This window comes from Anomaloglossus baeobatrachus, chromosome 4 (genome assembly GCF_048569485.1).
Source record: "Anomaloglossus baeobatrachus isolate aAnoBae1 chromosome 4, aAnoBae1.hap1, whole genome shotgun sequence".
Taxonomy (NCBI): domain Eukaryota; kingdom Metazoa; phylum Chordata; class Amphibia; order Anura; family Aromobatidae; genus Anomaloglossus; species Anomaloglossus baeobatrachus.
The window spans coordinates 18,106,290-18,129,027 of NC_134356.1; the positions used below are offsets into that span (position 1 = coordinate 18,106,290).

A 22,738-nucleotide genomic window follows, 5' to 3' on the forward strand; every position below is an offset into this window, starting at 1 on the left:
AACCTAGGGCAGAGTGACCTGCAGTAACCTCATTCCAGAATATGAGGGGCACGCTCACAGAACGTACCCCCCATTTTCTGGAACAGCAGTCTCTCCATGTGAGGAGTGTGACTGCAGATTACCGCACTCACCCTCCCCCGGTCCACAGTGGAGCCTGTGCAGCAGCGACGTCAGGGTCCCTGCTTGCAGGGATCCAGCTGACAGCCGCTGTCTGCGCATGCGCCGCCAGCATTGAAGAAGAAGAAGAAGAAGGAGGCGGCGATCGCGGGCCCGGAGCACCAGCAGACAGGTAACGTATGACCGGGGGCTGGGGGGGGGGGGTGACGGGGGGTGACCTAGCGGGACCTGGGGACACCTTTCTGTCGCATGTGACGTGTCACATGCGGCAGAAAGAGCAGAATGAATGCGGCCGCGCGGCGCCGCCATCTTCCACGCTACGGAGGGGGGAGGGGGGAGGCGGCTCTGGAGACCGGAGGGGGCTCCGGGGACCAGAGATCTCCGGTGTACCGGAGGAGGGGTCAGGGGGAGGACATTTCCCTCCGATCTGAAATGTTTGATCATTTCAGATCGGAGGGAAATGACTGCAGAGCCGGCGGCGGCTGCAGTTTTCTGTGCGCTTCGGCGCTATTTTGGATGTCCGGTGGGGGTAGGGGTGGGGGTGGGGGGACTCTCCGGTACCGGGGGCTTTGGGGGCACTAGGGGTTTAGATTTCTTTATCATCTGACATGTTTGATCATGTCAGATGAAAAAGAAATCAGTTTTACCGGCCATTTCTTTTTTTTTCATGTGTTCGTCGGTATACAGTGTATACCGCCGATCACATGATCGGGGTCCAAAAAAAAACACCCCGATTCATAATCTGGGGGGTCTCAGCTACCCCCGGTAGCTGAAACCCCCGAGATTTTCGGTCGCTGGGGGGCGCTACAGGGTTTTTTCGGGCCGCCGCTTTAAAGCGGCGGAACAGAATAAGTACCCTGTTTTGCCGCCGCTTTAAGTCGTACGGCCGTCGTTATGAGGTTAAAAGAGCCTTTGTTTTGGTTTTCAGCAGAAGCATTAACCCCCGAAGCCGTAGAGAGTGCGGCCCTGGCGCTTGAGCGCGTACACCACGTCCATGGCGGTGACGGTCTTCCTCTTGGCGTGCTCGGTGTAGGTGACGGCGTCACGGATCACGTTCTCCAGGAAGACTTTCAGGACGCCGCGAGTCTCCTCGTAGAAGAGGCCGGAGATGCGCTTGACGCCTCCTCTGCGGGCGAGACGGCGGATGGCAGGCTTGGTGATGCCCTGGATGTTGTCCCGGAGAACCTTCCTGTGCCGCTTGGCGCCGCCCTTCCCCAGACCTTTCCCTCCTTTGCCGCGTCCAGACATCTTCCACGTAATCAGCAGAAAACTATAACTGACGAGCGCACAGTCCTCCTTTATATAGAGCGAGGGAGGACCAGAAAGAGAACAGGAGAGTTGATGTGTTTCCGGGGCGGACAATTTAAAACGGCTCCGCCCCTCCTCTGGTGATTGGCTGAGCGCAAAGTTGCTAGTTATTTTGAATTTCCCGCTCAGTGTCCGGTTATTTTATGGCTTCTACAATTATATGGCCACAACATTCAATATAGTAAACCCCATATACTGCTGTAACATCATTCTTAATATCTCCATATACTGTTATATAACCCCATATAATGGCGTAAAGGCTCTTATTAGTGTTGTATAATCCCATATGGTGCTGTATATCTATTTAAAGTGCCACTTAGATACAACATATTGATCTATACCTCCATATAGTATTATATAGTCCCCATATAATGCTGTATACATCCAAATACTGTTACATACCGACATATTTTACTGTGTAATCGTCATCCGTATAATGCACTGTACGTCCTTTATGGGGAAACACAATATTCCTAATATAATACAGTAAACATATAGTCCTGTATACCTCCAAATATCTCTGTTTGAGGCAATCTGTATGAGTTATTTCGCTGGAGCTCAGTTAGTGACTATATATAATGACCTCTGATTCCATTCAAAATACAGCGATGATTTTTATATATAGTCACAATCTTCTTTCTAGTAATCACCATACACTGCTGTATATTCCCATATACCGCTTTATATTTCCAAACATTTTGTAGGAGCCGTTATCAGATCAGAGACTGCAAATCAGGCCATAACAGGCGAGATTAGTGCAGCACAGTGGCTCAGGGGTTAGCACTGCAGCCTTGCAGCGCTCGGGTCCTGGGTTCTAGTCCTGTCGCGGGCGGGGAGGGGGGCCTCTGCGCTCTCACCACCACGCTCGGGTCCGGCTTGGGGCTGCTTCGCTTGCTGCTCGGTGGCTCGAGCGGTGAGCCGGATCCGGGGACTCGAGCGGTGCTCCTCGCCCGTGAGTGAAAAGGGGAGAAGGTTTTGGGGTTATTGTCCGTGACGCCACCCACAGTTGTGGTGAGGTTGTGACACCACCGCTGCTCTGGACGGGGATCCCGGGAGCGATGACGGGGAGCAGCTTGGATGTTGTTTCTCCCCTCCGTGGGTAGGGAGGTTGGTTGTCCCGGGGCCCGGTGAGGGAGAGATGACAGGTGGGTTACGGGACCTGGGGAGGTGCAGGGTCACGGGGGCAGCGCGGTGCCTCACGGCACGGTAGTACTCACTCAGCCAGTAATTTACACGGAGTGTCTAGTCAAGCAAACGGCTGGATGGACGGGTCCCACAAGCGGCTGCAGTGTTTTTCCCCTGACCCAGTTTAGTAGTGTAAGTTCTTCCTGCCTTCCTGCCCCTTCGTGTACGCTCCTCCTGCGCTCCGGTTTCCAGCTGGTTCCCCGGTTCGGTACCGGTGGGCCACCGCCCAGCCCCGGCTACCTACGGTTCCACCAAGACTGTCTTCCCGGCTCCCACAGACGGCCACTGCCGTCTGCCTCACTGGCTACACGAGGGACTTAGGCTCCAACCTAGGCTCCAATCTGCGTCTGCCTCTCTGCAGACCTCCTCTCTCTTACTCTTCCTGGACTTGTCTGTTCTTGTTTCCTGCCTCAGGCCAGCTAAACTCCTCGGTGGGCGTGTCCCATCTGCCTGACTCTGCCCACCTGGTGTGTCTGTCTGAACCCGAGGGAAGAAATCAGGTCTCACTGGGGATGACTGCTGTGAACTGCTGGGGGTGGGGGTGGGTGTGTTGTTACCTGTGGCCCCTGGCTAGTCCAGGGCGCCACAGTCCCACTAAGGACACCATCTGCAAGGAGTTTGTATGTTCTCCCTGTGTTTGCGTGGGTTTCCTCCGGTTTCCTCCCACACTCCGAAAACATACTGATTGGGGCTCACAATCTAGAGTCCCTATGGGGACAGTGTTGCCAATGTATGTAAAGTGCTGTGGAATTAACAGCGCTATATAAATGAATAAATATTATATATTATTATTATTATTATTATCTCCACTGCACGGAGCAGCGACATCCCCCATGTGCTATATTACAGATATACAAAACCAATAGAAAATGTAGCCAAAGACAATACAACAGTAAAATATAAAATTTTTATTAAAATCATAATAAAAATAAACTGCAAGGGATAGTAATGAAAAAAAGTGCCGAGGCACCACAAGACTCAAACAGTGAATTGCAATCAGAAAATAGATTGTATAAAGTATGAGTAGCGCGATCAGCTGAGCTGTCACTGAGGTTACCCGCGGCCACCGCTGCATCCACCGCTGGATCCAGGTAACCTCAGTGACAGCTCAGCTGATCGCGCGGCTGTCTTCAGCTGCTGTGTGAAGCTGACAGGAGCGGCGGTGTATTCTGCAGCTCCTGTCACCTTCATGCAGCAGAGCTGGATGCGACGCTGGAGGTCCGTGGATTACGCCGGACATGGAGGGTTTGTCCGGGTTAATAAATTGGTGATGAGGGACTTTGTTAGTGTTTTTTATTTCTAATAAAGGATTTTTCGTGTGTGTGTGTTTTTTAACTGTAATTTACAGATTAATCATGGAAGGAATCTCGGGGAGACGCCTGACATGATTAATGTAGGATTTAGTGGCAGCTATGGGCTGCCATTAACTCCTTATTACCCCGATTTGCCAACGCACTAGGGTAAATCGGGAAGAGCCGGGTACAGTCCCAGAACTGTCGCATCTAATGTATGCGGCAATTCTGGGCGGCTGCTGGCTGATATTGTTAGGCTGGGGGACTCCCCATAACGTGGAGCTCCCCATCCTGAGAATACCAGCCTTCAGCTGTATGGCTTTATCTGGCTGGTATTAAAATTGGGGGGACCGCACGCCGTTTTTTTTAATTTATTTATTTATTTTACTGCACAGTATAGACACGCCCACCGGCTGCTGTGATTGGGTGCAGTGAGACACCTGTCACTCAGCGTGGGGGCGTGTCTCACTGCAACCAATCATAGGCGCCTGTGGGCGTGGAAAGCAGGGAATATGAGATGGCTGTGTGCAGAGCACAGCGCGCCCGCCTGTATAAAGGCTCGGCCACTCTGTGCAGGCCGGCCAATCACTGCAATTCCACAACTAACAGGGCTGTGGCATTGCAGTGGTCTGCCAGCCAATCCCTGCATGAGGGCTGGCTCTCAAAAGAGCGCCAACATGCAGGGATGAAGACCACGAGTACAGCACGACTATCGCGAAATTACTCGGTACCCGCCGAGTAGCCCGAGTACAGTGATACTCGTGCGAGTACCGAGTAGTAACAAGCATACTCGCTCATCACTAGTCACTATAGCAATAGCAAAACGGTCTTCGGCTGTGGACTTGGAGAGTGGAGGAGATTCTGTTTATGAACATAAGGAAAAGCTAAAAGGTGTGTGTTACTGCAAGGAGCCACCGCGGAAACACCTCGGTCAATTGTGAGCGGAGTCGTGTTGGAGTTGGGTGAGGAGGACCGTAATGCCTATGAGCAGCATCCTGTGCCAGAGACCAACATTCTTCCGGTACTGTCTATACAGTGTACCGTGAGAGGAGTGTAAAGTCTGTATTTATGGCAACTGGACACCACAGTACCCGGGTACGGTAGGGTGGGCCCATACAGTAATGCATGCACGCAACACTTTGTTTTATTAGCAAAACACTTATCTGATCTAGTTAGGCCAACTATACAGACAATAAGACTTGCTGCCTCTGCTCTGTCAAATTGTCACTTAGGCTAGGTTCACACACTGCGTTTTTTTGACGCTGCGTTTTTGTGCGTTTTTTGCGGCAAAAATCGCACAAAATCGCACCCGTGTCAAAAAAACGCGGCCAAAAACGCACGCGTTTTGCCGCGATTTGGTGCGGTTTTTTGCTGCGTTTTGCTGCGTTTTTGCTCACTGCGTCTTTATGCGTTTTTTATCAGTGAACAAAAAAAAAGGTCTGATGTCATTTTCTTCTTCAATGTGTTCTTCATTCTCCATTAGTGTATGCAGAAGAGCAGACAGCTGCAGAACTACAAGGCTCAGCATACTCCATCCAATAGTGTATGCAGGAGAGCAGACAGCAGCTGCAGAACTACAAGGCTCAGCATGCTCCATCCAGGACTGTATGCTTGAGGGAGAGTCAGGGGGAGCAGACCTACAAGGCTCAGCATCCTCCATCCAATAGTGTATGCAGGGGAGCAGACAGCAGCTGTCGAACTACAAGGCTCAGCATCCTCCATCCAATAGTGTATGCAGGAGAGCAGACAGCAGCTGTCGAACTACAAGGCTCAGCATCCTCCTTCCAGGACTGTATGCAGGATTTCTTTGCCCCCCCCCAAACAAAAAAAATGACGTGGGCTTCGCCATATTTTTGTATGCTAGCCAGGTACAGCAGGCAGGTACAGGCTGCCCCCAACCCCCAGCTGCCCATTTGTACCCGGCTGGGAACCAAAAATATAGGGAAGCCCTTTTTTTCATGAAATAATTTAAAAAAAAAAATGACGTGAGCTTCGCCCAATTTTTGTGTCCAGCCGGGTACAACTAGGCAGCTGGGGATTGGAATCCACAGTGCAGGGTGCCAATGCTTTCTGGGCACCCCCGCTGTGAATTGCAGTCCCGCAGCCACTCCAGAAAATGGCGCTTTCATAGAAGCGCCATTTTCTGGCGCTGTATCCAACTCTTCCAGCTGCCCTGATGCCGGGTGGCTCGCTGGGTAATAATGGGGTTAGGGCTAGTTGTATAGCTGGCCCTAAGCCCGAAATTCATGGTATCACGCCAATATTAGACATGGCCACCATGAATTTCTAGTAAAGATAAAAAAAAACACAACACACAGAAATATATTTTTATTAGAAATAAAACACAACACAATTAGTGACTCCATCTTTATTGAAATAAAGAACCCCCCTCCGCAGTAATCCTGGGTCAAGGGTCCCGCACCGTCCAATCCGGATCCAATATCATCAGATCGGTTTGCTGGAAGGCAAAGCATCTGATGATATGTCAGGTTCTAGGGGCTGAAGCACATCACACATCAGCTGATTGTATAAAAGCCGTTTATACAATCAGCAGATGCATCGGTGCAAAAAAAAAATACTCACTTATAGGCTGATTACCGGCAGCTCCTGGAGCGAGTCTGATCCTGTCCGATCGCTGCAGCAGCTGCCGGTAATCAGGGAAGAAGTCTCCTGACGCATCCGCTGATAGCTTAAGCCGGCTGGGCGCCCGCGTCACCGCGATACTTACGATCACCTGATGCGTCCAGTGACTGCATCAGGTGATCCATCGCCAGGTCCTGCATCTATCGGAGGTGTCCCAGCCGTCTGCACACAGCCGGAGCGGCGATACTGTGAGAGGAGATGGGAGCGGGCATGGCACCGGGAGTCTGCAGACAGGCGAGTATAACTTTTTTTTTTTTTCTACTGTTAACTTTTGTTTTCGCAGCCGCTTCCACCTCCCGCCCAGACATGACGCCGCACGGCAGCATACATGCACAGGACGGGAGGTGGACGCGGCGGTGACGCTACCGGGAGGATTCACGCTTCTGTGTTTACTGATAGAAGGAATCCTCTTCCTGTACATGTCACTTTACTACCCACCTCCTGCGTTTATAGCTGCGTTTTTGGTCTTAGAAACGCACCAAAACGCACCAAAACTCAGCTATTTGCGTTTCTCATTGCGTCTTTCAACATCCCATTGCACTCAATGGATGAAAAGCGCAGTGAAAAACGTGGGAATAATTGACATGCTGCGTTTTTGTGGCACCACAAAAACGCAGCTGAAAAAAAACGCTGTGTGCAGACAGCAAAAATGAAAACTCAGACTTTGCTGGGGAAGCAAAGTCATGCAGTTTTCTGAGCAAAAACGCATCCGAAAACTGCGCAAAAACGCTGCGAAAAACGCACTGTGTGAACTTATCCTTACAGTTAAAATCATAGAGGAACAGCGACATATGTTTGCATTGACTGTTGCTTTACAAGATTTCCAGGAGTGTGTTGCTGAGCTGTGTGGTTTGCATTCACACTTATCATCTGCCTTATCTGTGAGGCTTCAGCCAACAAGGGTATTCATGGGGGGTAATGGGTTTTGTCTATGTTTAGGTAGGATAACTTGTAACCTGTTGTGATGCGCCACTGGTAAGTCGTGTTCGTGTGTGCGCGCGCACACACACACACACACACACACACACACACACACACACACACACACACACACACACACACACACTGCTGCTATGCAGAGGGATTACCATGTAGTAGGCAACTGTTTACTCAGTCCCTTGGTTAGTCAAAATTTGGTGAGCAGGGTGTATAAATCGCCATTACGAGTGTAGGGTTTTGGAATTGTGAATAGATTGTTTTATTCTTTCAGTTTTATGTATGCTTCTTATTGTTTGTTTTGGGAAAGTTAAACAATCATTTATCAACCCAACTGCCTAGAGTCCTTTTCCTGTTGCGTGGTTTTGCTGCATACTGGGGAGCCCACCCTGTACACGACTTTAAATGAAGCATAAGTCGCAATAGGAAGTTCACTGTGCTACAATGCGGCCTAGCGGGGCTGTGCAACCACCGTCTGCCCCTTTAACTGCATCTGCGTGCTCTTCATCCTCTGTGACTGTGGGGAAATTAGTCACACATGCTTTTTCACGCTGACCTTCCAATCTTTTACCCGCAACAGGGAGTGTGATTGACAGGTCATCAGTTGTTTTGGAAGAGGAAACAGCTGGTCGTGTTGAGCTCTGTCAGACCGCGAGAGAACCACCTTTGGATGAAGGCAACTTTATATCCACGCCTGCACCTTCGTCACAGATTGGCTGGACTACCTGCAGTTAATAATTGCATAGCAGAATTGGAGAGGAGTGTAGAATACACATATGTTGCACCTTGCTCAGCAGCAAAGGAACACTAAGGTAGTATTCCAGACACTTTTAGGATGGCAGAAAAAGTGTCAGCTCTTTGGGGAAAAATAATAGCGTGGCAAAAATGGGCAGGTGGGTAGAATGCACGGGTGCTGTGGGTCAGTGGACAGCAAAGGAAGCCTCACTTTCTATCCTTGCTAATGAAAAAAATCCAGCAAGGAATTGCCTGAGCTGAGGTAGCCAGACGCTGATATCTAATGCCCTAAACAGCGTTTGCATGGACCTGCCTAGCAGCTAAGGCTATGAACGCCTGTAAATCAGCCCTGAAAAGGGCTGAAATAACCAGTAGTCCCTAATCCCTAAAGCGCTGTTTAGATTGCACTGTATGTCTATAGCGCACATAGCAGCGGGAGCGGTTACTGTAACCCACCCACAGCTGAGAGATAATGGCGGCGACGTGGAAAATGGCCGTACATTATAAGGAAAGGACATGTGACATGCACAGCCTATGACACATGCCTTTGCTTGCATGGCAAAAATCCACTTAGCCATGTGTGTGTCTGTGATTTGCTGACAGCCTGGCTCGCCCCACTATACGCGCGGTGGGGGGGGGGGGGGATGGAGATCGACATTCTCGCAGCACTGATATAAACCGCGTCCCCCCCCCCCCGCACACTATACTCTGAATTTTGATAATAGTGTGATTCACAATGACTTACACTATTACAGTCAGGGCTGTATTTTGCCTTCGTGCTGCCCTAGGCACTTTAAGTGGTCGCGCCCCTTAGTGACAACGTAAAACTGAGTTTTCGCACACGACATCTGTTTAAGGCAGATCTAATCTGTAGCACACTTTAAAAAGTATCAATAAGAAACTAACCACCCCCCAATGGGAATCACCACAGGCACATCAAAACATAGCATGAGTATAAAATATTCCCACCACACCGTCCCCACTTATATACTGTGACTGTCACACTGCCCTCCCTTATAAACTACTATATATCCACCACACCTTCCTCGATTATGAAATATGATCTGTATATTGTCCTCACATCATGCTGCTCCCTCCTCACAATGTCCCATGCATGCTGCCCCCTCCTCACAATGTCCCATGCATGCTTCCCCCTCCTCACAGTGTCCCAAGCATGCTGCCCCCTCCTCACAGTGTCCCATGCATGCTGCCCCCTGCTCACAATGTCCCATGCATGCTGCTCCCTCCTCACAATGTCCCATGCATGCTGCTCCCTCCTCACAATGTCCCATGCATGCTGCCCCCTCCTCACAGTGTCCCATACATGCTGCCCCCTCCTCGCAATGTCCCATGCATGCTGCCCCCTCCTCGCAATGTCCCATGCATGCTGCTCCCTCCTCACAATGTCCCATGCATGCTGCTCCCTCCTCACAATGTCCCATGCATGCTGCTCCCTCCTCACAATGTCCCATGCATGTTGCCCCCTCCTCACAATGTCCCATGCATGCTGCTCCCTCCTCACAATGTCCCATGCATGCTGCTCCCTCCTCACAATGTCCCATACATGCTGCCCCCTCCACAGTGTCTCATGCATGCTGCCCCCTCCTCACAGTGTCCCATGGATGCTGCCCCCTCCTCACAATGTCCCATGCATGCTGTCCCCTCCTCAGTGTCCCATGCATGCTGCCCCCTTCTCACAGTGTCTCATGCATGCTGCCCCCTCCTCACAGTGTCTCATGCATGCTGCCCCCTCCTCACAGTGTCCCATGGATGCTGCCCCCTCCTCACAATGTCCCATGCATGCTGCCCCCTCCTCAGTGTCCCATGCATGCTGCCCCCTTCTCACAATGTCCCATGCATGCTGTCCCTCTCCATGAACTCCTAATGCTGCCTTCCTCTTTTCCATAATGAGACCTTCATGTTGCCCCACTCATGCTAAGACCACCACACTAACGCTTATGCTGAGACCCCCCACACACACACTACCCCACTCTTGATATTGACTCCCCTACATTGCTCCACTCCATACTGAGCCCACACATGCTGCCACTTCTTCATAATGAGCTCCCAATGCTGCCCCCCTCTTATTCTGAGTCCTTACTTTCCCCCCACCCAAATCGATTTTGTCATTGCACTATCCCTCATCCCTTGTCCTCTGTCTCTAGCATTAGCCCCTCTCTCCCACTCCCCCAGCATCAGCCTCTCTCCCCCAGCATCAACCTCTATCTTCCCTCAGCATCAGCCTCTCTCCCCCAGTCTCAGCCTTTGCCTCCCCCTAGCCTCAGCCTCCCTCCAGCCTCCCCCCAGTCTCCGCCTCAGCCTCCCCCCAGTCCCAGCCTCTGCCTCCCTCCAGCCTCCCCCAAGTCTCAGCCTCTGCCTCCCTCCAGCCTCCCCCCAGTCTCTGCCTCTGCCTCCCTCCAGCCTCCCCCCAGTCTATGCCTCTGCCTCCCTCCAGCCTCCCCCCAGTCTATGCCACCCTCCAGCCTCCCCCCAGTCTCTGCCTCTGCCTCCCTCCAGCCTCCCCCAAAGTCTCAGCCTCTGCCTCCCTCCAGCCTCCCCACAGTCTCAGCCACCCTCCAGCCTCCCCCCAGTCTCTGCCTCTGCCTCCCTCCAGCCTCCCCCCAGTCTCTGCCACCCTCCAGCCTCCCCCCAGTCTCTGCCTCTGCCTCCCTCCAGCCTCCCCCAAAGTCTCAGCCTCTGCCTCCCTCCAGCCTCCCCCCAGTCTCTGCCACCCTCCAGCCTCCCCCCAGTCTCAGCCTCTGCCTCCCTCCAGCCTCCCCACAGTCTCAGCCTCTGCCTCCCTCCAGCCTCCCCACAGTCTCAGCCTCTGCCTCCCTCCAGTCTCAGCCTCTGCCTCCCCCCAGTCTCAGCCTCTGCCTCCCCCCAGTCTCTGCCTCTGCCTCCCTCCAGCCTCCCCCCAGTCTCTGCCTCCCTCCAGCCTCCCCCCAGTCTCTGCCTCCCTCCAGCCTCCCCACAGTCTCAGCCTCTGCCTCCCTCCAGCCTCCCCACAGTCTCAGCCTCTGCCTCCCTCCAGTCTCAGCCTCTGCCTCCCTCCAGCCTCCCCCCAGTCTCAGCCTCTGCCTCCCTCCAGTCTCAGCCTCTGCCTCCCTCCAATCTCAGCCTCTGCCTCCCTCCAGTCTCAGCCTCTGCCTCCCTCCAGCCAGTCTCAAAATCTGCCTTCCTCCAGCCAGTCTCAGCCTCTGCCTCCCTCCAGTATCAGTCTTTGCCGCCTTTCCCCCCCCCCCCCCCCCGCATGCGCAGATCTCCGGTCTGCATTAGAGACACTCCCATGCTCTTTATGAATCCACTTACCTGCTCCAGTGCCCGCCGCCATCTTCCTTGCTCACGTGAGTATCCTCTTCTGTCACCGGCTTCCATCACGGCATCCTCCGCGGCGTCCTGCTGTGAGCTCTGCATGTGACGTCCACACAGCAGTGGACACAGCACAGAGGAAGGAGCTGATTGGCACGCGCCTGTGACCCCGGAAGTGCAGGCACCGGCAGTTCCGGGGTCAATCAGCTCCCTGTGCTCGGCGGCCGCAGAAAAAAAAAATGTAAAAAAAAAAAAAAAATTTTTTTATTTTGCTGCCAGAAGGTGCCGCCCCTCACAACCTGCCGCCCTAGGCACCGGACCACGGGTGCCTAATGGTAAATACGACACTGATTACAGTGAAAAGCCAGCTAGTAACTAGCTAGGCTTTGTGCTGATCGAACCGTTCTCGAACGTAACTCGAACTGTCGAGCTTTTAGCAAAAGGCTCAAGTTCATCGAGCCTTTCGAACACCCCCCAAGATCACTCGAACATGAAATTTGCGAACCTCGAGCATCGAACATTGCTCGTCTCTACTCTACACTCCTATATACTATACCTGTAATATACTGCACCTCTACACTTCTATATACTACACCTAGAAAAAAAAGGAGCCAGCACGATCTGAAATGGGCATGCATCATATAAAAAGTGCAAATTCACAGATTTATTCCAACTGTCCTATAATAAAAATGAGATTTTTAGCAAATAATTGATCAATTCTTTGAGCCACCCCTGCCAACGTCATGGCAAATCTCAATAGGGTGTGTGTGTGGGGGGGGGGGGGGTCCTAACCTATATTATGTATTTCATGTGCCATGCGGCCCCCTAGATAAAGTTAAAAGCAGAACCATAATGGAGCACACATACCTGTAACCTGTATATAGCCGCTTCCATGTTGCAAAAGAGGCAATTATGGATAGAGGCCAGCCCAATTGATAAATTATTTGCTAAAAATCTCACTTTATATTATAGTACAGTTGGAATAAATCTGTTAATTTGCACTTTTTATATGATGCATGCCAATTTTAGATCGTGCTGGCTCCCCTCTCTCTATATACTACACCTGTAATATACTACACCTGTAATATACTACACCACAACACCCCTATATACTGTGTTTTTTCCAAAAATAAGACAGTCTTATAATTTCTTTTGCCCCCCAAAAAAGCATTAGGGCTTATTTTTGGAGGAGGTCTTATTCTTGGAGAAACATGGTTGGGTGTAAGTTTACCCCAAAAAAGCAGAACCCCCCCCCCCACTTCCCAGGAGACTGATACTCACCAGACCTGGACATCTGAGTGGCTCCCAGGTCCTCCCTGTGATCTCCCGTCGGTACTGCATGCCGTTCTCCCCTGCTGCTGGCTGACACACTGACACACACAGCCCGATCGCAGACACACACAGCAAATCACACACACATTCTGCCGGCGAGAAGAGATCGGTGTCGCTGGATGAGGTGAGTGTGTGTGTGCAATCCGATGTGTGTGCGAGCCGATGTGTGTGTGTGTGTGTGTGTGTGTGTGTGTGTGTGTGTGTGATTTGATGTTTGCGTGTGAGATCTGATTATGTGTGAGATCTGATTGTGTGTGTGTGTGTGTGTGTGTGTGTGTGTGTGTGTGTGTGATCTGATGAGTGCGGGTGTGCGATCACTGCAGGTCCTGCCACTCAGCATCGGGTGAGTGTAATTGCCGGGTGCTGCTGTCTATAATGAGGTGTCCTGCAGTATTTGTAACCTTTCTTTAGCTGCACAGACACTTCATTATTGATCCAGGACTAGGGCTTATTTTCGGGGGAGGGGGCTTATATTTAAGCCTTGCTCCAAAAATGATGAAAATCCATGCTAGGGCTTATTTTTGGGGGAGGTCTTATTTTTGGAAAAACACGGTACTACACCTGTAATATACTGCACCGCAACAACCCTATATACTACACCTGTAATAAACTACACCTCTACACTCCTATATGCTACACCTGTAATATGCCTGTAATATACTGCACCTCTACACTCCTATATACACCTGCAATATACTACACCCCTATATACTACACCTGTAATATACTACACCACAACACCCTTATATACTGCACCTCTACACTCCTATATACTACACCTGTAAGTACTACACCCCTATATACTGCACATCTACACTCCTATATACTACACCTCCTTTACTCCTATATACTACACCTCTACACTTCTATATACCACACCTGTAATAAACTGCACCACAACACCCCTATATACTACACCTGTAACTAGGGCATACATCGCGTGGGGAGAAGCCCATACAGTTCACCGGCGCCCATAAATCGGGGGGCGGGGAGGGCACTTACAGATCGAGTGGAGAGGGAAGGGGGGGTGCCCCACGTCCTACATACCGCTCAGGTCATAGTGGAAAGGGCCCACACAGAGCCAGAGGGAAGCGCTGTGCTGGGGATCGCTGGCTGGCACTGCGCCTCCTTCATCTGTGGGACCGAGCAGGAAGCCGGGCGGTAGCTCCGCCCACAGATGAAGCTCAATCCAGGAGGATGCAGCAAACGCTGTGGTCTGCGCGCCTTAAAAAGGGACGGCAGCCACAGTTTCCTGCCGAGGACTGGGATCCCCGGAATTCAGCCTGGGGGCAGCAGAAATGACGAAGATGAGTGGGCCCTCCCAGATCTCCAGGGCCCCGACATTTGCCCGGGTATGCCGGGTGCTGACGCCGGCCCTGTCTACACACTCACCACATCCAGCGATACCGCTTTCTTCTCGGAGGCGTAAGGACCTGCAATGCTGTGCACTGTGCAGTGGAGCTTCCAGGACCTGCAGGAGGAACGCATCACTAGGCCAGAAGCAAGTAATAGCACTGGATGTGGTGAGCGTGTATGTGCAATTGTTCTGATATGTGCTATTTTATGAGTGTATGCTTTCTGTTATGAGAGTGTGTGATCTGATGTATGTGAGTGTCGGCCAGACGCAGGGGAGGATGGCGTGCAGCATATCTGGTGGGAGATCATAGGGAAATCTAGGAGCCACACAGATGCCCGGGGCTGATAAGTTACATAGGTTGAAAAAAAATACCTTGGTCCATCTAGCTCACCCTTTCTCCACCAATTATACATTGTCATTTATAACAGACAATGTTGTGTACTGAGGAAATCATCCAGCCCTGATATAAAGCTGTTCTAGTATCGGCCATTACTACCTCTTGTGGTCGCATTCCACAGTCTGACTGCTCTAACTGTAAAGAATCCGTTCCTATTTAGTTGTCGAAATCGCTTTTCTTCCCCCGCAGCGAGTGACCCCTGCTCCTTAGTATTGTCTTTGGAAGGAGTCAGTCATGTGCCAGTCCTTTATATTGACCACACATGTATTTATACATATAAATGAGATCTCCTCTGTGACGTTTTGCTAAGCTAAACAAATCCAACCTCTCATCATACGGGCGGCCTCCATTCCTTGTAGTAGTCTAGTTGCCGCCTTTGAACTAAAGGCCGCTTTAAACGCTGCGATATATCGGTACTGATATCGCTAGCGTGCGTTCCCGCCCCCATCGGTTGTGCGACACGGGCAAATCGCTGCCCGTGTCGCACAACATCGCCCAGACCCGTCACACATACTTACCTGCCCGGGGACGTCGCTGTGACCGGCGAACCGCCTCCTTTCTAAGGGGGCGGTCCGTGCAGCGTCACAGCGACGACACTAAGCGGCCGCCCAATAGAAGCTGAGGGGCGGAGATGAGCGGGACGTAACATCCCGCCTACTTCCTTCCGTCCGCATTGCGGCTGGCGGTAGGTAAGGAGAGGTTCCTCGTTCCTGCGGCGTCACACATAGCGATGTTTGCTGCCGCAGGAGCGACAAACTACTTCGTACCTGCAGCTCCAACGATATTTGAGAATGGACCCCCATGTCACTGATGAGCGATTTTGCACGTTTTTGCGACGATGCAAAAACCGCTCATAGGTGTCACACGCAACGACATTGCTAATGCGGCCGGATGTGCGTCACAAATTCCGTGACCCCAACGACTTCGCATTAGCGATGTTGCAGCGTGTAAAGCCCCCTTTACTCTAACTTCTGAATGTCCTTTATAAAATATGGAACCTAAATCTGGATCCCATACTTTAATAACATTCGTATTTTTAAGGGCACCATGTGGGGGGTGGAGGGGGATGTGCTGCAGAGCACTATATATGAAGGAATCTGCAGAGACAAGCTGTGAATGTGACTTTTTTATAGCCTCTATACAAATTGAAGATGGAAAGAAGCATGACTCAGAAGATATACCTCTAAGGCCAGAATCACATTTGCTAGTGCCTCGCGTGTAACTCGCGCGAGTCTCTCATGGTAGAACCCGGCATGGCCGCACACTCCCCTGACAGGAGCGGGTCGGTTGCATGTATCTCTATGCAGCTCAGACGCTCCTGTATGCATAGTGTGCAGCCATGCCGGGTTCTACCATGAGAGACTCGCGCGAGTTACACGCGAGGCACTAGCAAGTGTGATTCTGGCCTAAAAGGTACCTGGATGTATACTGCACCCTTGTCACTGACTGACGGCCATCCTTAATAAGACGTTTCACTGCTGAGTCGGCTGTCAGTCAATGCCAGGAGCAGGTACAGCTGCCATTCTCTATGCGCAGAGCGATGACTGAAACCACTCGAGGGCCATCACAACTGGACGCAAAACGCTGCTGGAGGAAATACAGTTCATTTCATTCTGGCAGCATGGCTTTCACGGTGTCAGAGCACTGTTAATCTGCAGCTTAAACCAATCTCCGCAGGTTAATAGCGTTATTTTAGAGGACAGGTTCCCTTTAAAGGACATATGGGGAGTTGTAGGGTCATCAGATAAATGCATATGGAGATGATTTGACAAAACAATTGATTGCTGTACTAAGCTTCGTGATTTATTCACATACTGATGGTGGTTATGGTGATATAAACATGTACTGATAATTTTACTGCTGCCATATTTATTTCTGACAGTGGTTATTGTGATGTATTCATGTACTGATTATGGCTCTGGTGTTGCATTCATGTTCTGATGGTGGTTTTGGTACCATATTCTTGTACTGATATTGGTTTTAGCAACCTATTTTTTTTACAAATAATGTAGTTTGGTATTCATTCAAGAAGAGCATCATGTACAAGCTCCAGTTTGATAGTATAAAGAGCTTCGCTTAATAAATGAAATGATTCCATAGAGTAAAGTGAGAAGAGATTCTATAGCTGTTCAGTATGGGGAACACTGGAGGTTGGTGTTCAGTTCCCAGCAGGTGATTACTTGTCTCTGACCTGCTCAGGTGATCTCTGTGGATACAGCCGCTGTCATTAGATCTCTACTTTTTTCATTTACTCTAGTTTGAAAGGTCACAGGGCACTCAGTTTTATAATCAGGAGAGTGATCAGAAATGTTTGCAAAAAATATATATTTAAAAAGGACATACATTGTACTAACACACAACTGAAAAAGAAAAAAAAGGTACAGCAGACGGAAAAGGAGGTGTATAAACATAAGTAGCAACTTGTACAGACGAAAAAAAAACTACACAGATCTTCCGTTAAGGTGACTTGTGTTTTCCCACCTCGGTTTTTCTCCCTTTTTAATATTCATCTATTTTGTATTGGAAATTTACTGTTTCCTTATTATCCGAGTTCAGAGGCCACTTTATTAATAAAGTCATGTGCACATGGATTTCCACAGCAGAATTCCAAGGGAAAAAAAAAAGCATTTGTAATTTTTATCTGCAGAATTTCCACACATTTAGCTCTATGAAGGAAAATCTGGAAAAAGCGCAGAATTACTGCTATAGGAACAGTGCTGGAAATTCAAATTTGCACCAGAAGTGGATTTATGCATCGATAGCAGATGGACAGAGGACATTAGACGTCTATATAACTTTCCACTGTGCTCAGGACTGTAGTATGTTGTATTTATTTCACAGGCAAATAAATAGCGACAAGAAGAATCCCCCCAGTAATTATACACTGTGGGTCCGGAGCATTAGACGCTGATTTACTAGGAAGAATTGCAGGAGTTTTCTCTGCACAGTTTTTATAAACTTCCCCCTGGATTTCCATCACCTTTGTGTCTCTATGTCCTTCATTGTATATAAAGAGGTTGTCCACCACTAGTATAACCTCTTCTGATTCATGTTTCCACAATAATGAAGCCTATACTCACCTCCTACCGGCACCTTCCAATGGTGTCCAGGCTCATGGTTGCGGGATCACATAGGGATCTGATGTCGCTCGAGCTCGGAGTCGAATCAGCACCGGCTTCAGTCTCGCCGCCTTCAGGCACAATCAGCAGGAAGTGAGCGCAGCCGCAAATCTGACCTCCTGAACATTAACTAACTCATTTTGTTCTCAGGCGGCGAGAGAGAAGCCATCACTATTAGGACACAGGGCTAAAGTGACTTTCATAACCCCACATGAGCCCCATCACAATCTCGCACACAGCCGGTACCGGAAGGGAGTATTGGTTTTATTATTTTACCACAAGAAAAACGTGGAATCTGAATAGGTTGTCCTAGTAGTGAAAAACCCCTTTACTGTGGCCACATTTTAGCATCTGTACTACAACCTCAAGTGACTCCATAGATTTATATAATGTAGATTATAAGACCCTTAATCATTCTTCTAAGATAATTGTGTCTTTATTGTGCTGCGCCCCCGGCTATTTGTACTGCACCTTCACATACCCATAACGCAGCATGAAGGGGCTCGGAGAAGGCGGCAGTGAAGGTGTGTAAGTGTCTGATGGGGTCACACAGCTCATAAAAGGACAGCTGCCCGGCCTCATAATCCAGACAGATCCTGACTCCATCACTGGAGATCTGCTGAGGTAACCGGATCACTTTACTGTTATGTTTCACTGAACACTGATTATTATCCAGCAGCCCTTTATATAAACCCCAGGACTTGTTATTATTTCCAATAAGCGACTGATCTCCGCTCCGGTCTATACTGGGGTAACACATCCCCACACCCCACACCTCAGATCTCCCGATCTCCACATCCCAGTAATGTCGTCCTGAGGTAAATCCCCTCCTGCTCATCACCTGATGATAACTCAGGAATCTCTCTGCTGTTTCTGGACGATTCTGTGTTATTCCTGTGCAGGTCGCAGTTTTCAGGTCGTCTGATATAAGAAGATTATTATCAGCCGAATTTACATCCAGTAATATGTCTGCAGGATCCTGTCCATAGAAGGTCACATCATTTATATCTCTTACATCAGATACTGTGTGTGACATGTGTGTTATCAGCGCCATACTCCGGTCACTACCACCATGTCCCCCTGTGCCCTCCTCACGTGCACCATGTCCCCCTGTGCCCTCCTCATGTGCACCATGTCCCCCTGTGCCCTCCTCACGTCCACCATGTCCCCCTGTGCCCTCCTCACGTCCACCATGTCCCCCTGTGCCCTCCTCACGTCCACCATGTCCCCCTGTGCCCTCCTCACGTCCACCATGTCCCCCTGTGCCCTCCTCCCGTCCACCATGTCCCCCTGTGCCCTCCTCCTGTCCACCATGTCCCCCTGTGCCCTCCTCCAGTCCATCCTTCTCAGTTTTACACAAGTCACCAGTGTCTGGATCCTGTAAGACGGTCAGTGGATCAGTCATGTTACACAGCTCCTCAATGTGCCTCATCTTCCTGGACAACTCGTCCTTCTTTATTTCCAGCTTCTGGATCACATCAGACAGTGACAGTGACACCTGCGCTTCCCGTCTGGAGATCTCACTCAGGAACCTCTTCTCCAGGTCGTCCACCCGTCTCTTCATGTCTATGAACAGGGCAGTGACTCGCTCGGCTTCTCCATCTGCTCTTTCTTGAGATTTTCGCCTAAGCTCCTCCAGACTCTGGACTTTGTTCTCAATTTTCCTTCTCTGTATCTCCGTTTTTTTCAGAACAATTCTCAATGTCTCCTTTTTCCAAAACGCCTCATCTAAAGACTCCAATTTATGTCCTTGATGTTCTCCAACCAAACTGCAGGACTCACAGATACAAGCAGCGTCCTCAGTGCAGTAATATTCCATCACCTCTTTATGGACAGAACATTTCCTTTTCTCCAGAGAACTGGTGGGATCAGATAGGACGTGTTCTGGTCTTTTACTGTGAACCTTTAGATGTTTATCACACAGAGAAGCCTCACACAGCAGACAGGATTTATCAGCAGGTACAGGAGAGTCCACACAGTAAGTGCAGAGGATTGAGCCATCATCCTCATGATTAGACCAGAATTTCTCCAGTAGGTTACACAGAGTAAGGTTCCTCTTTAGTGCCGGCCGCTCCGGAAATGGTTCTTTACATGTAGGACAGGAATAAACTCCAGATCCATCCTCTATATCCAGGACCAGATCAATACAGACCCGGCAGAAGTTGTGTCCACATCTCAGGGTTACAGGATCTGTATACAGGGTCTGACAGATGGAACATTCCAGCTCTTTATCAAAACCTATAGACGCCATCGCTGACAGCAAAAAGAAGAAATTAAAGTAAAAGTTTGTAAGGGTCAGAGGACAGCGGGTGCGGTCTTACAATAAAACAATGTTGAGCTCAAAATCTGTTTGCTATAAGGCCACGTATGAGCTTTTGATGAGTTATGGAGGCTGTGTATATATTGCTGCGTCAAAAACAAAGCATCTTACAGTCCCAGTGAGTTGGACGGAATTAAGGCTTGTTTCACTCATCCGGCATTTCACCGGATTGCCGGATTCGGCACACTCCAGTACAGTGCAATACAGTACAATGGCATCGCGGCAACTTACGGTGACAAGCTGTCATGTGACCGGAGCTTGCTGCGATGCCATTGTACTGTATTACACTGTGCTGAAGTGTGCGGAAACCGGCAAATCGGCGAAATGCCGGATGTGTGAAACGAGCCTTATAGACCTGCAGCTCCACTGTGCTTTTTTCCCGCTTATGGTAAGCTCACCTGCGGTGTGTTTCAAATCCTTAACATGTCAGTTTCTTCTGTGGGTGTGCTGAGTTTTATGTGCAGATTTTCTCCATAAATTTGCGTTAGATGCGGAAAACGCAGTCATTTTTACTGTTTTTCCTCAGCAAAACAAAAAAAAAAAAAAAAAAAACCAAAGAAAAGAACACCCGCATGTAATTCGCGCCAAAAGTATATTAAGGTTTTGTCAATACCAAATACCAGGAAATATCAAAAGCATCGCAGACAAACCAGACAAATCACAGCATCAAAATGCAATAAAAAAAAAAAAGTAAGTAGTCTGAAGTAAATAAAAGGTCCAGAAATGGTGCAACATCAAAAGCTCATCAGGGCAATGTAGCCTCCAGATAAAAAAAAGACAAAAAGAAGGAGATCTGCTACGATAATCATTCTGGTGTCATTTTTTTTTCTGATTTTTTTTTTTTTAATCTTCAAGGAATAACATTTTCTGTCTGTGAGTGTGTAACAGGTGCTGGGCCCTTGTGCCCCACTCTGGAGACATTAATCAACATATATATAGAGTTAGGCTATGTGCGCACGTTGCGCAATTACATGCAGATACGCTGCGCTTTGTAGCATGCGTCCTGCGTCCCCTGCATAATCTATGGATTATATACTATGTGTGTGTGTAAATAAGGGATGCACATCAAAAGAAGACAGTTAAAACGCCAAAGGTGTATAACAAAACCAATTAATGGTACAGATACATAGTTGGAATGAAAGAAAAAATAAAAAACACACAGCACGTAATACCAATTTAGAATGAGTAATAAATGTTTCAGGGTGTAAAAGGGAGAGAATAAGGAATAAAAAGCAAGAGGTGCATAATGTCATCAGTGTTATTGGTCAGGATAGAAAACCCATGTGAGGCGGAGAAATTGAAGTAAAGAAAAGCTGTAACTTATAATGACACCGACTCATGAGCAAAATAAAGGTGCAAATTTACCAGCTCTATCAGGAGATAAGAAGGCGGTGCACAGACAGGCCCAACACGTATCACCGCACAGAGAAGTTTCATCAGGTGATGTCAGATTGTGGCAGAGCTGTGTTTGATATGTAGCAAAAGCTTCTAATAGGGAAAACCTGGAATGGAAACAAACCAGGATCTAGCAGCCAAAAGGCAGAATGGAGCCCTGCCCGCACCACATATTACCTGTGCAGAATCCCAAATAACAGGCAGGTGAGTGGGAGAGAACCCGGGAGGTAAAGTTCTAGAATATCAGAGAATATGTAATATATGAATATAGCGGAGGTGCATATAATCAGAAAGGAACAGCCATAAAACTGCATAGAAGGAGACGCGGATTAGGGCTCACTCACACTTGCGCTATTTTGACGCAAACGGAATTCGTCACTAATGTAGTACAGTTCATTTATTTACAGTGGAAGCGCGACATCGTGTGGACACAAGCGGGTACTGCATGACACACACATGCGCCATAGTAACATAGGAAACAAAAAAGCAATTGTGTGCCTGAGATTTCTGAGGTCTCATGGCTTTTGCTTGTAAGTCGTGTACAGGGAGGGCTCCCCAGTTTACAGCAAAACCTCGCACCAGGAAAGGGACTCAGTGGGGTAGATAAGTGATTGTTTTACTTTACCAAAACCAAAAAAACACATGCATAAACAGAAAGAATAGAACAATATATTTACAAGACCAGAAGCCTACACCCCTGTGCTGCGCCACTCGTAATGGCGATTTATACCACCTTCTCACCAACCTTTGCCTAACCAACAAATTGTCTAAACAGTCGCCTAATACCTGGTAATGCCTCTGCGTCGCAGGATTTATGGTGTGTGTGTGTGTGTGTGTGTGAACACGACCTACCAGTGGCACATCACAAGAGCTTACAACTTATCTACCTAAACATAGACAAAACCCATTAACCCCCCTGAATACCCCTGTTTGCTGAAGCCTCACAGAAAAGGCAGATGGTAAAAGTGGTAAGGCAAACCACACAGCTCAGCAACACAGTCCTGGAAATCTTGTAAAGCAGGGGTGGGAAACCTCCGGCCCGCGGTCCGTATGCGGCCAGCGAAGGCCTTTTCTACGGCCCCCGGAGACTCTGACGGCAGCCAAGTCTTGCCGGTTGCCGGCCTTTTAAATCCCCATGCGCACTACCAGGACGCGCATTCAGCGTTCACTACTGAACGCTGGTCAGTGTGTGTGTGCTCAGGACTTATTTTGTGGGCGGGGTTAACACTTTTGCCCCGTCCCACAGACGCCCAGCAGCAGTTTGACGGCTTCAACTAGTAGGTGAGCACT

At 49.3% G+C, this 22,738-nt stretch overlaps 1 protein-coding gene across 1 annotated transcript; it reads right to left on the reverse strand.

Moving 5' to 3' along the window:
- Positions 1–1,042: 1,042 nt before the first annotated feature.
- On the reverse strand, positions 1,043–1,366 carry LOC142301026 (histone H4-like). The gene has a single exon (XM_075342048.1). The coding sequence runs from the start codon at positions 1,363–1,365 to the stop codon at positions 1,054–1,056; it is 312 nt and encodes a 103-aa protein (XP_075198163.1). The 5' UTR covers position 1,366; the 3' UTR covers positions 1,043–1,053.
- Positions 1,367–22,738: the final 21,372 nt, after the last annotated feature.

Excerpts from the sequence above, each read along its gene's own strand:
- LOC142301026 (XM_075342048.1), bottom strand. The coding sequence starts at position 1,365 with ATGTCTGGACGCGGCAAAGGAGGGAAAGGTCTGGGGAAGGGCGGCGCC.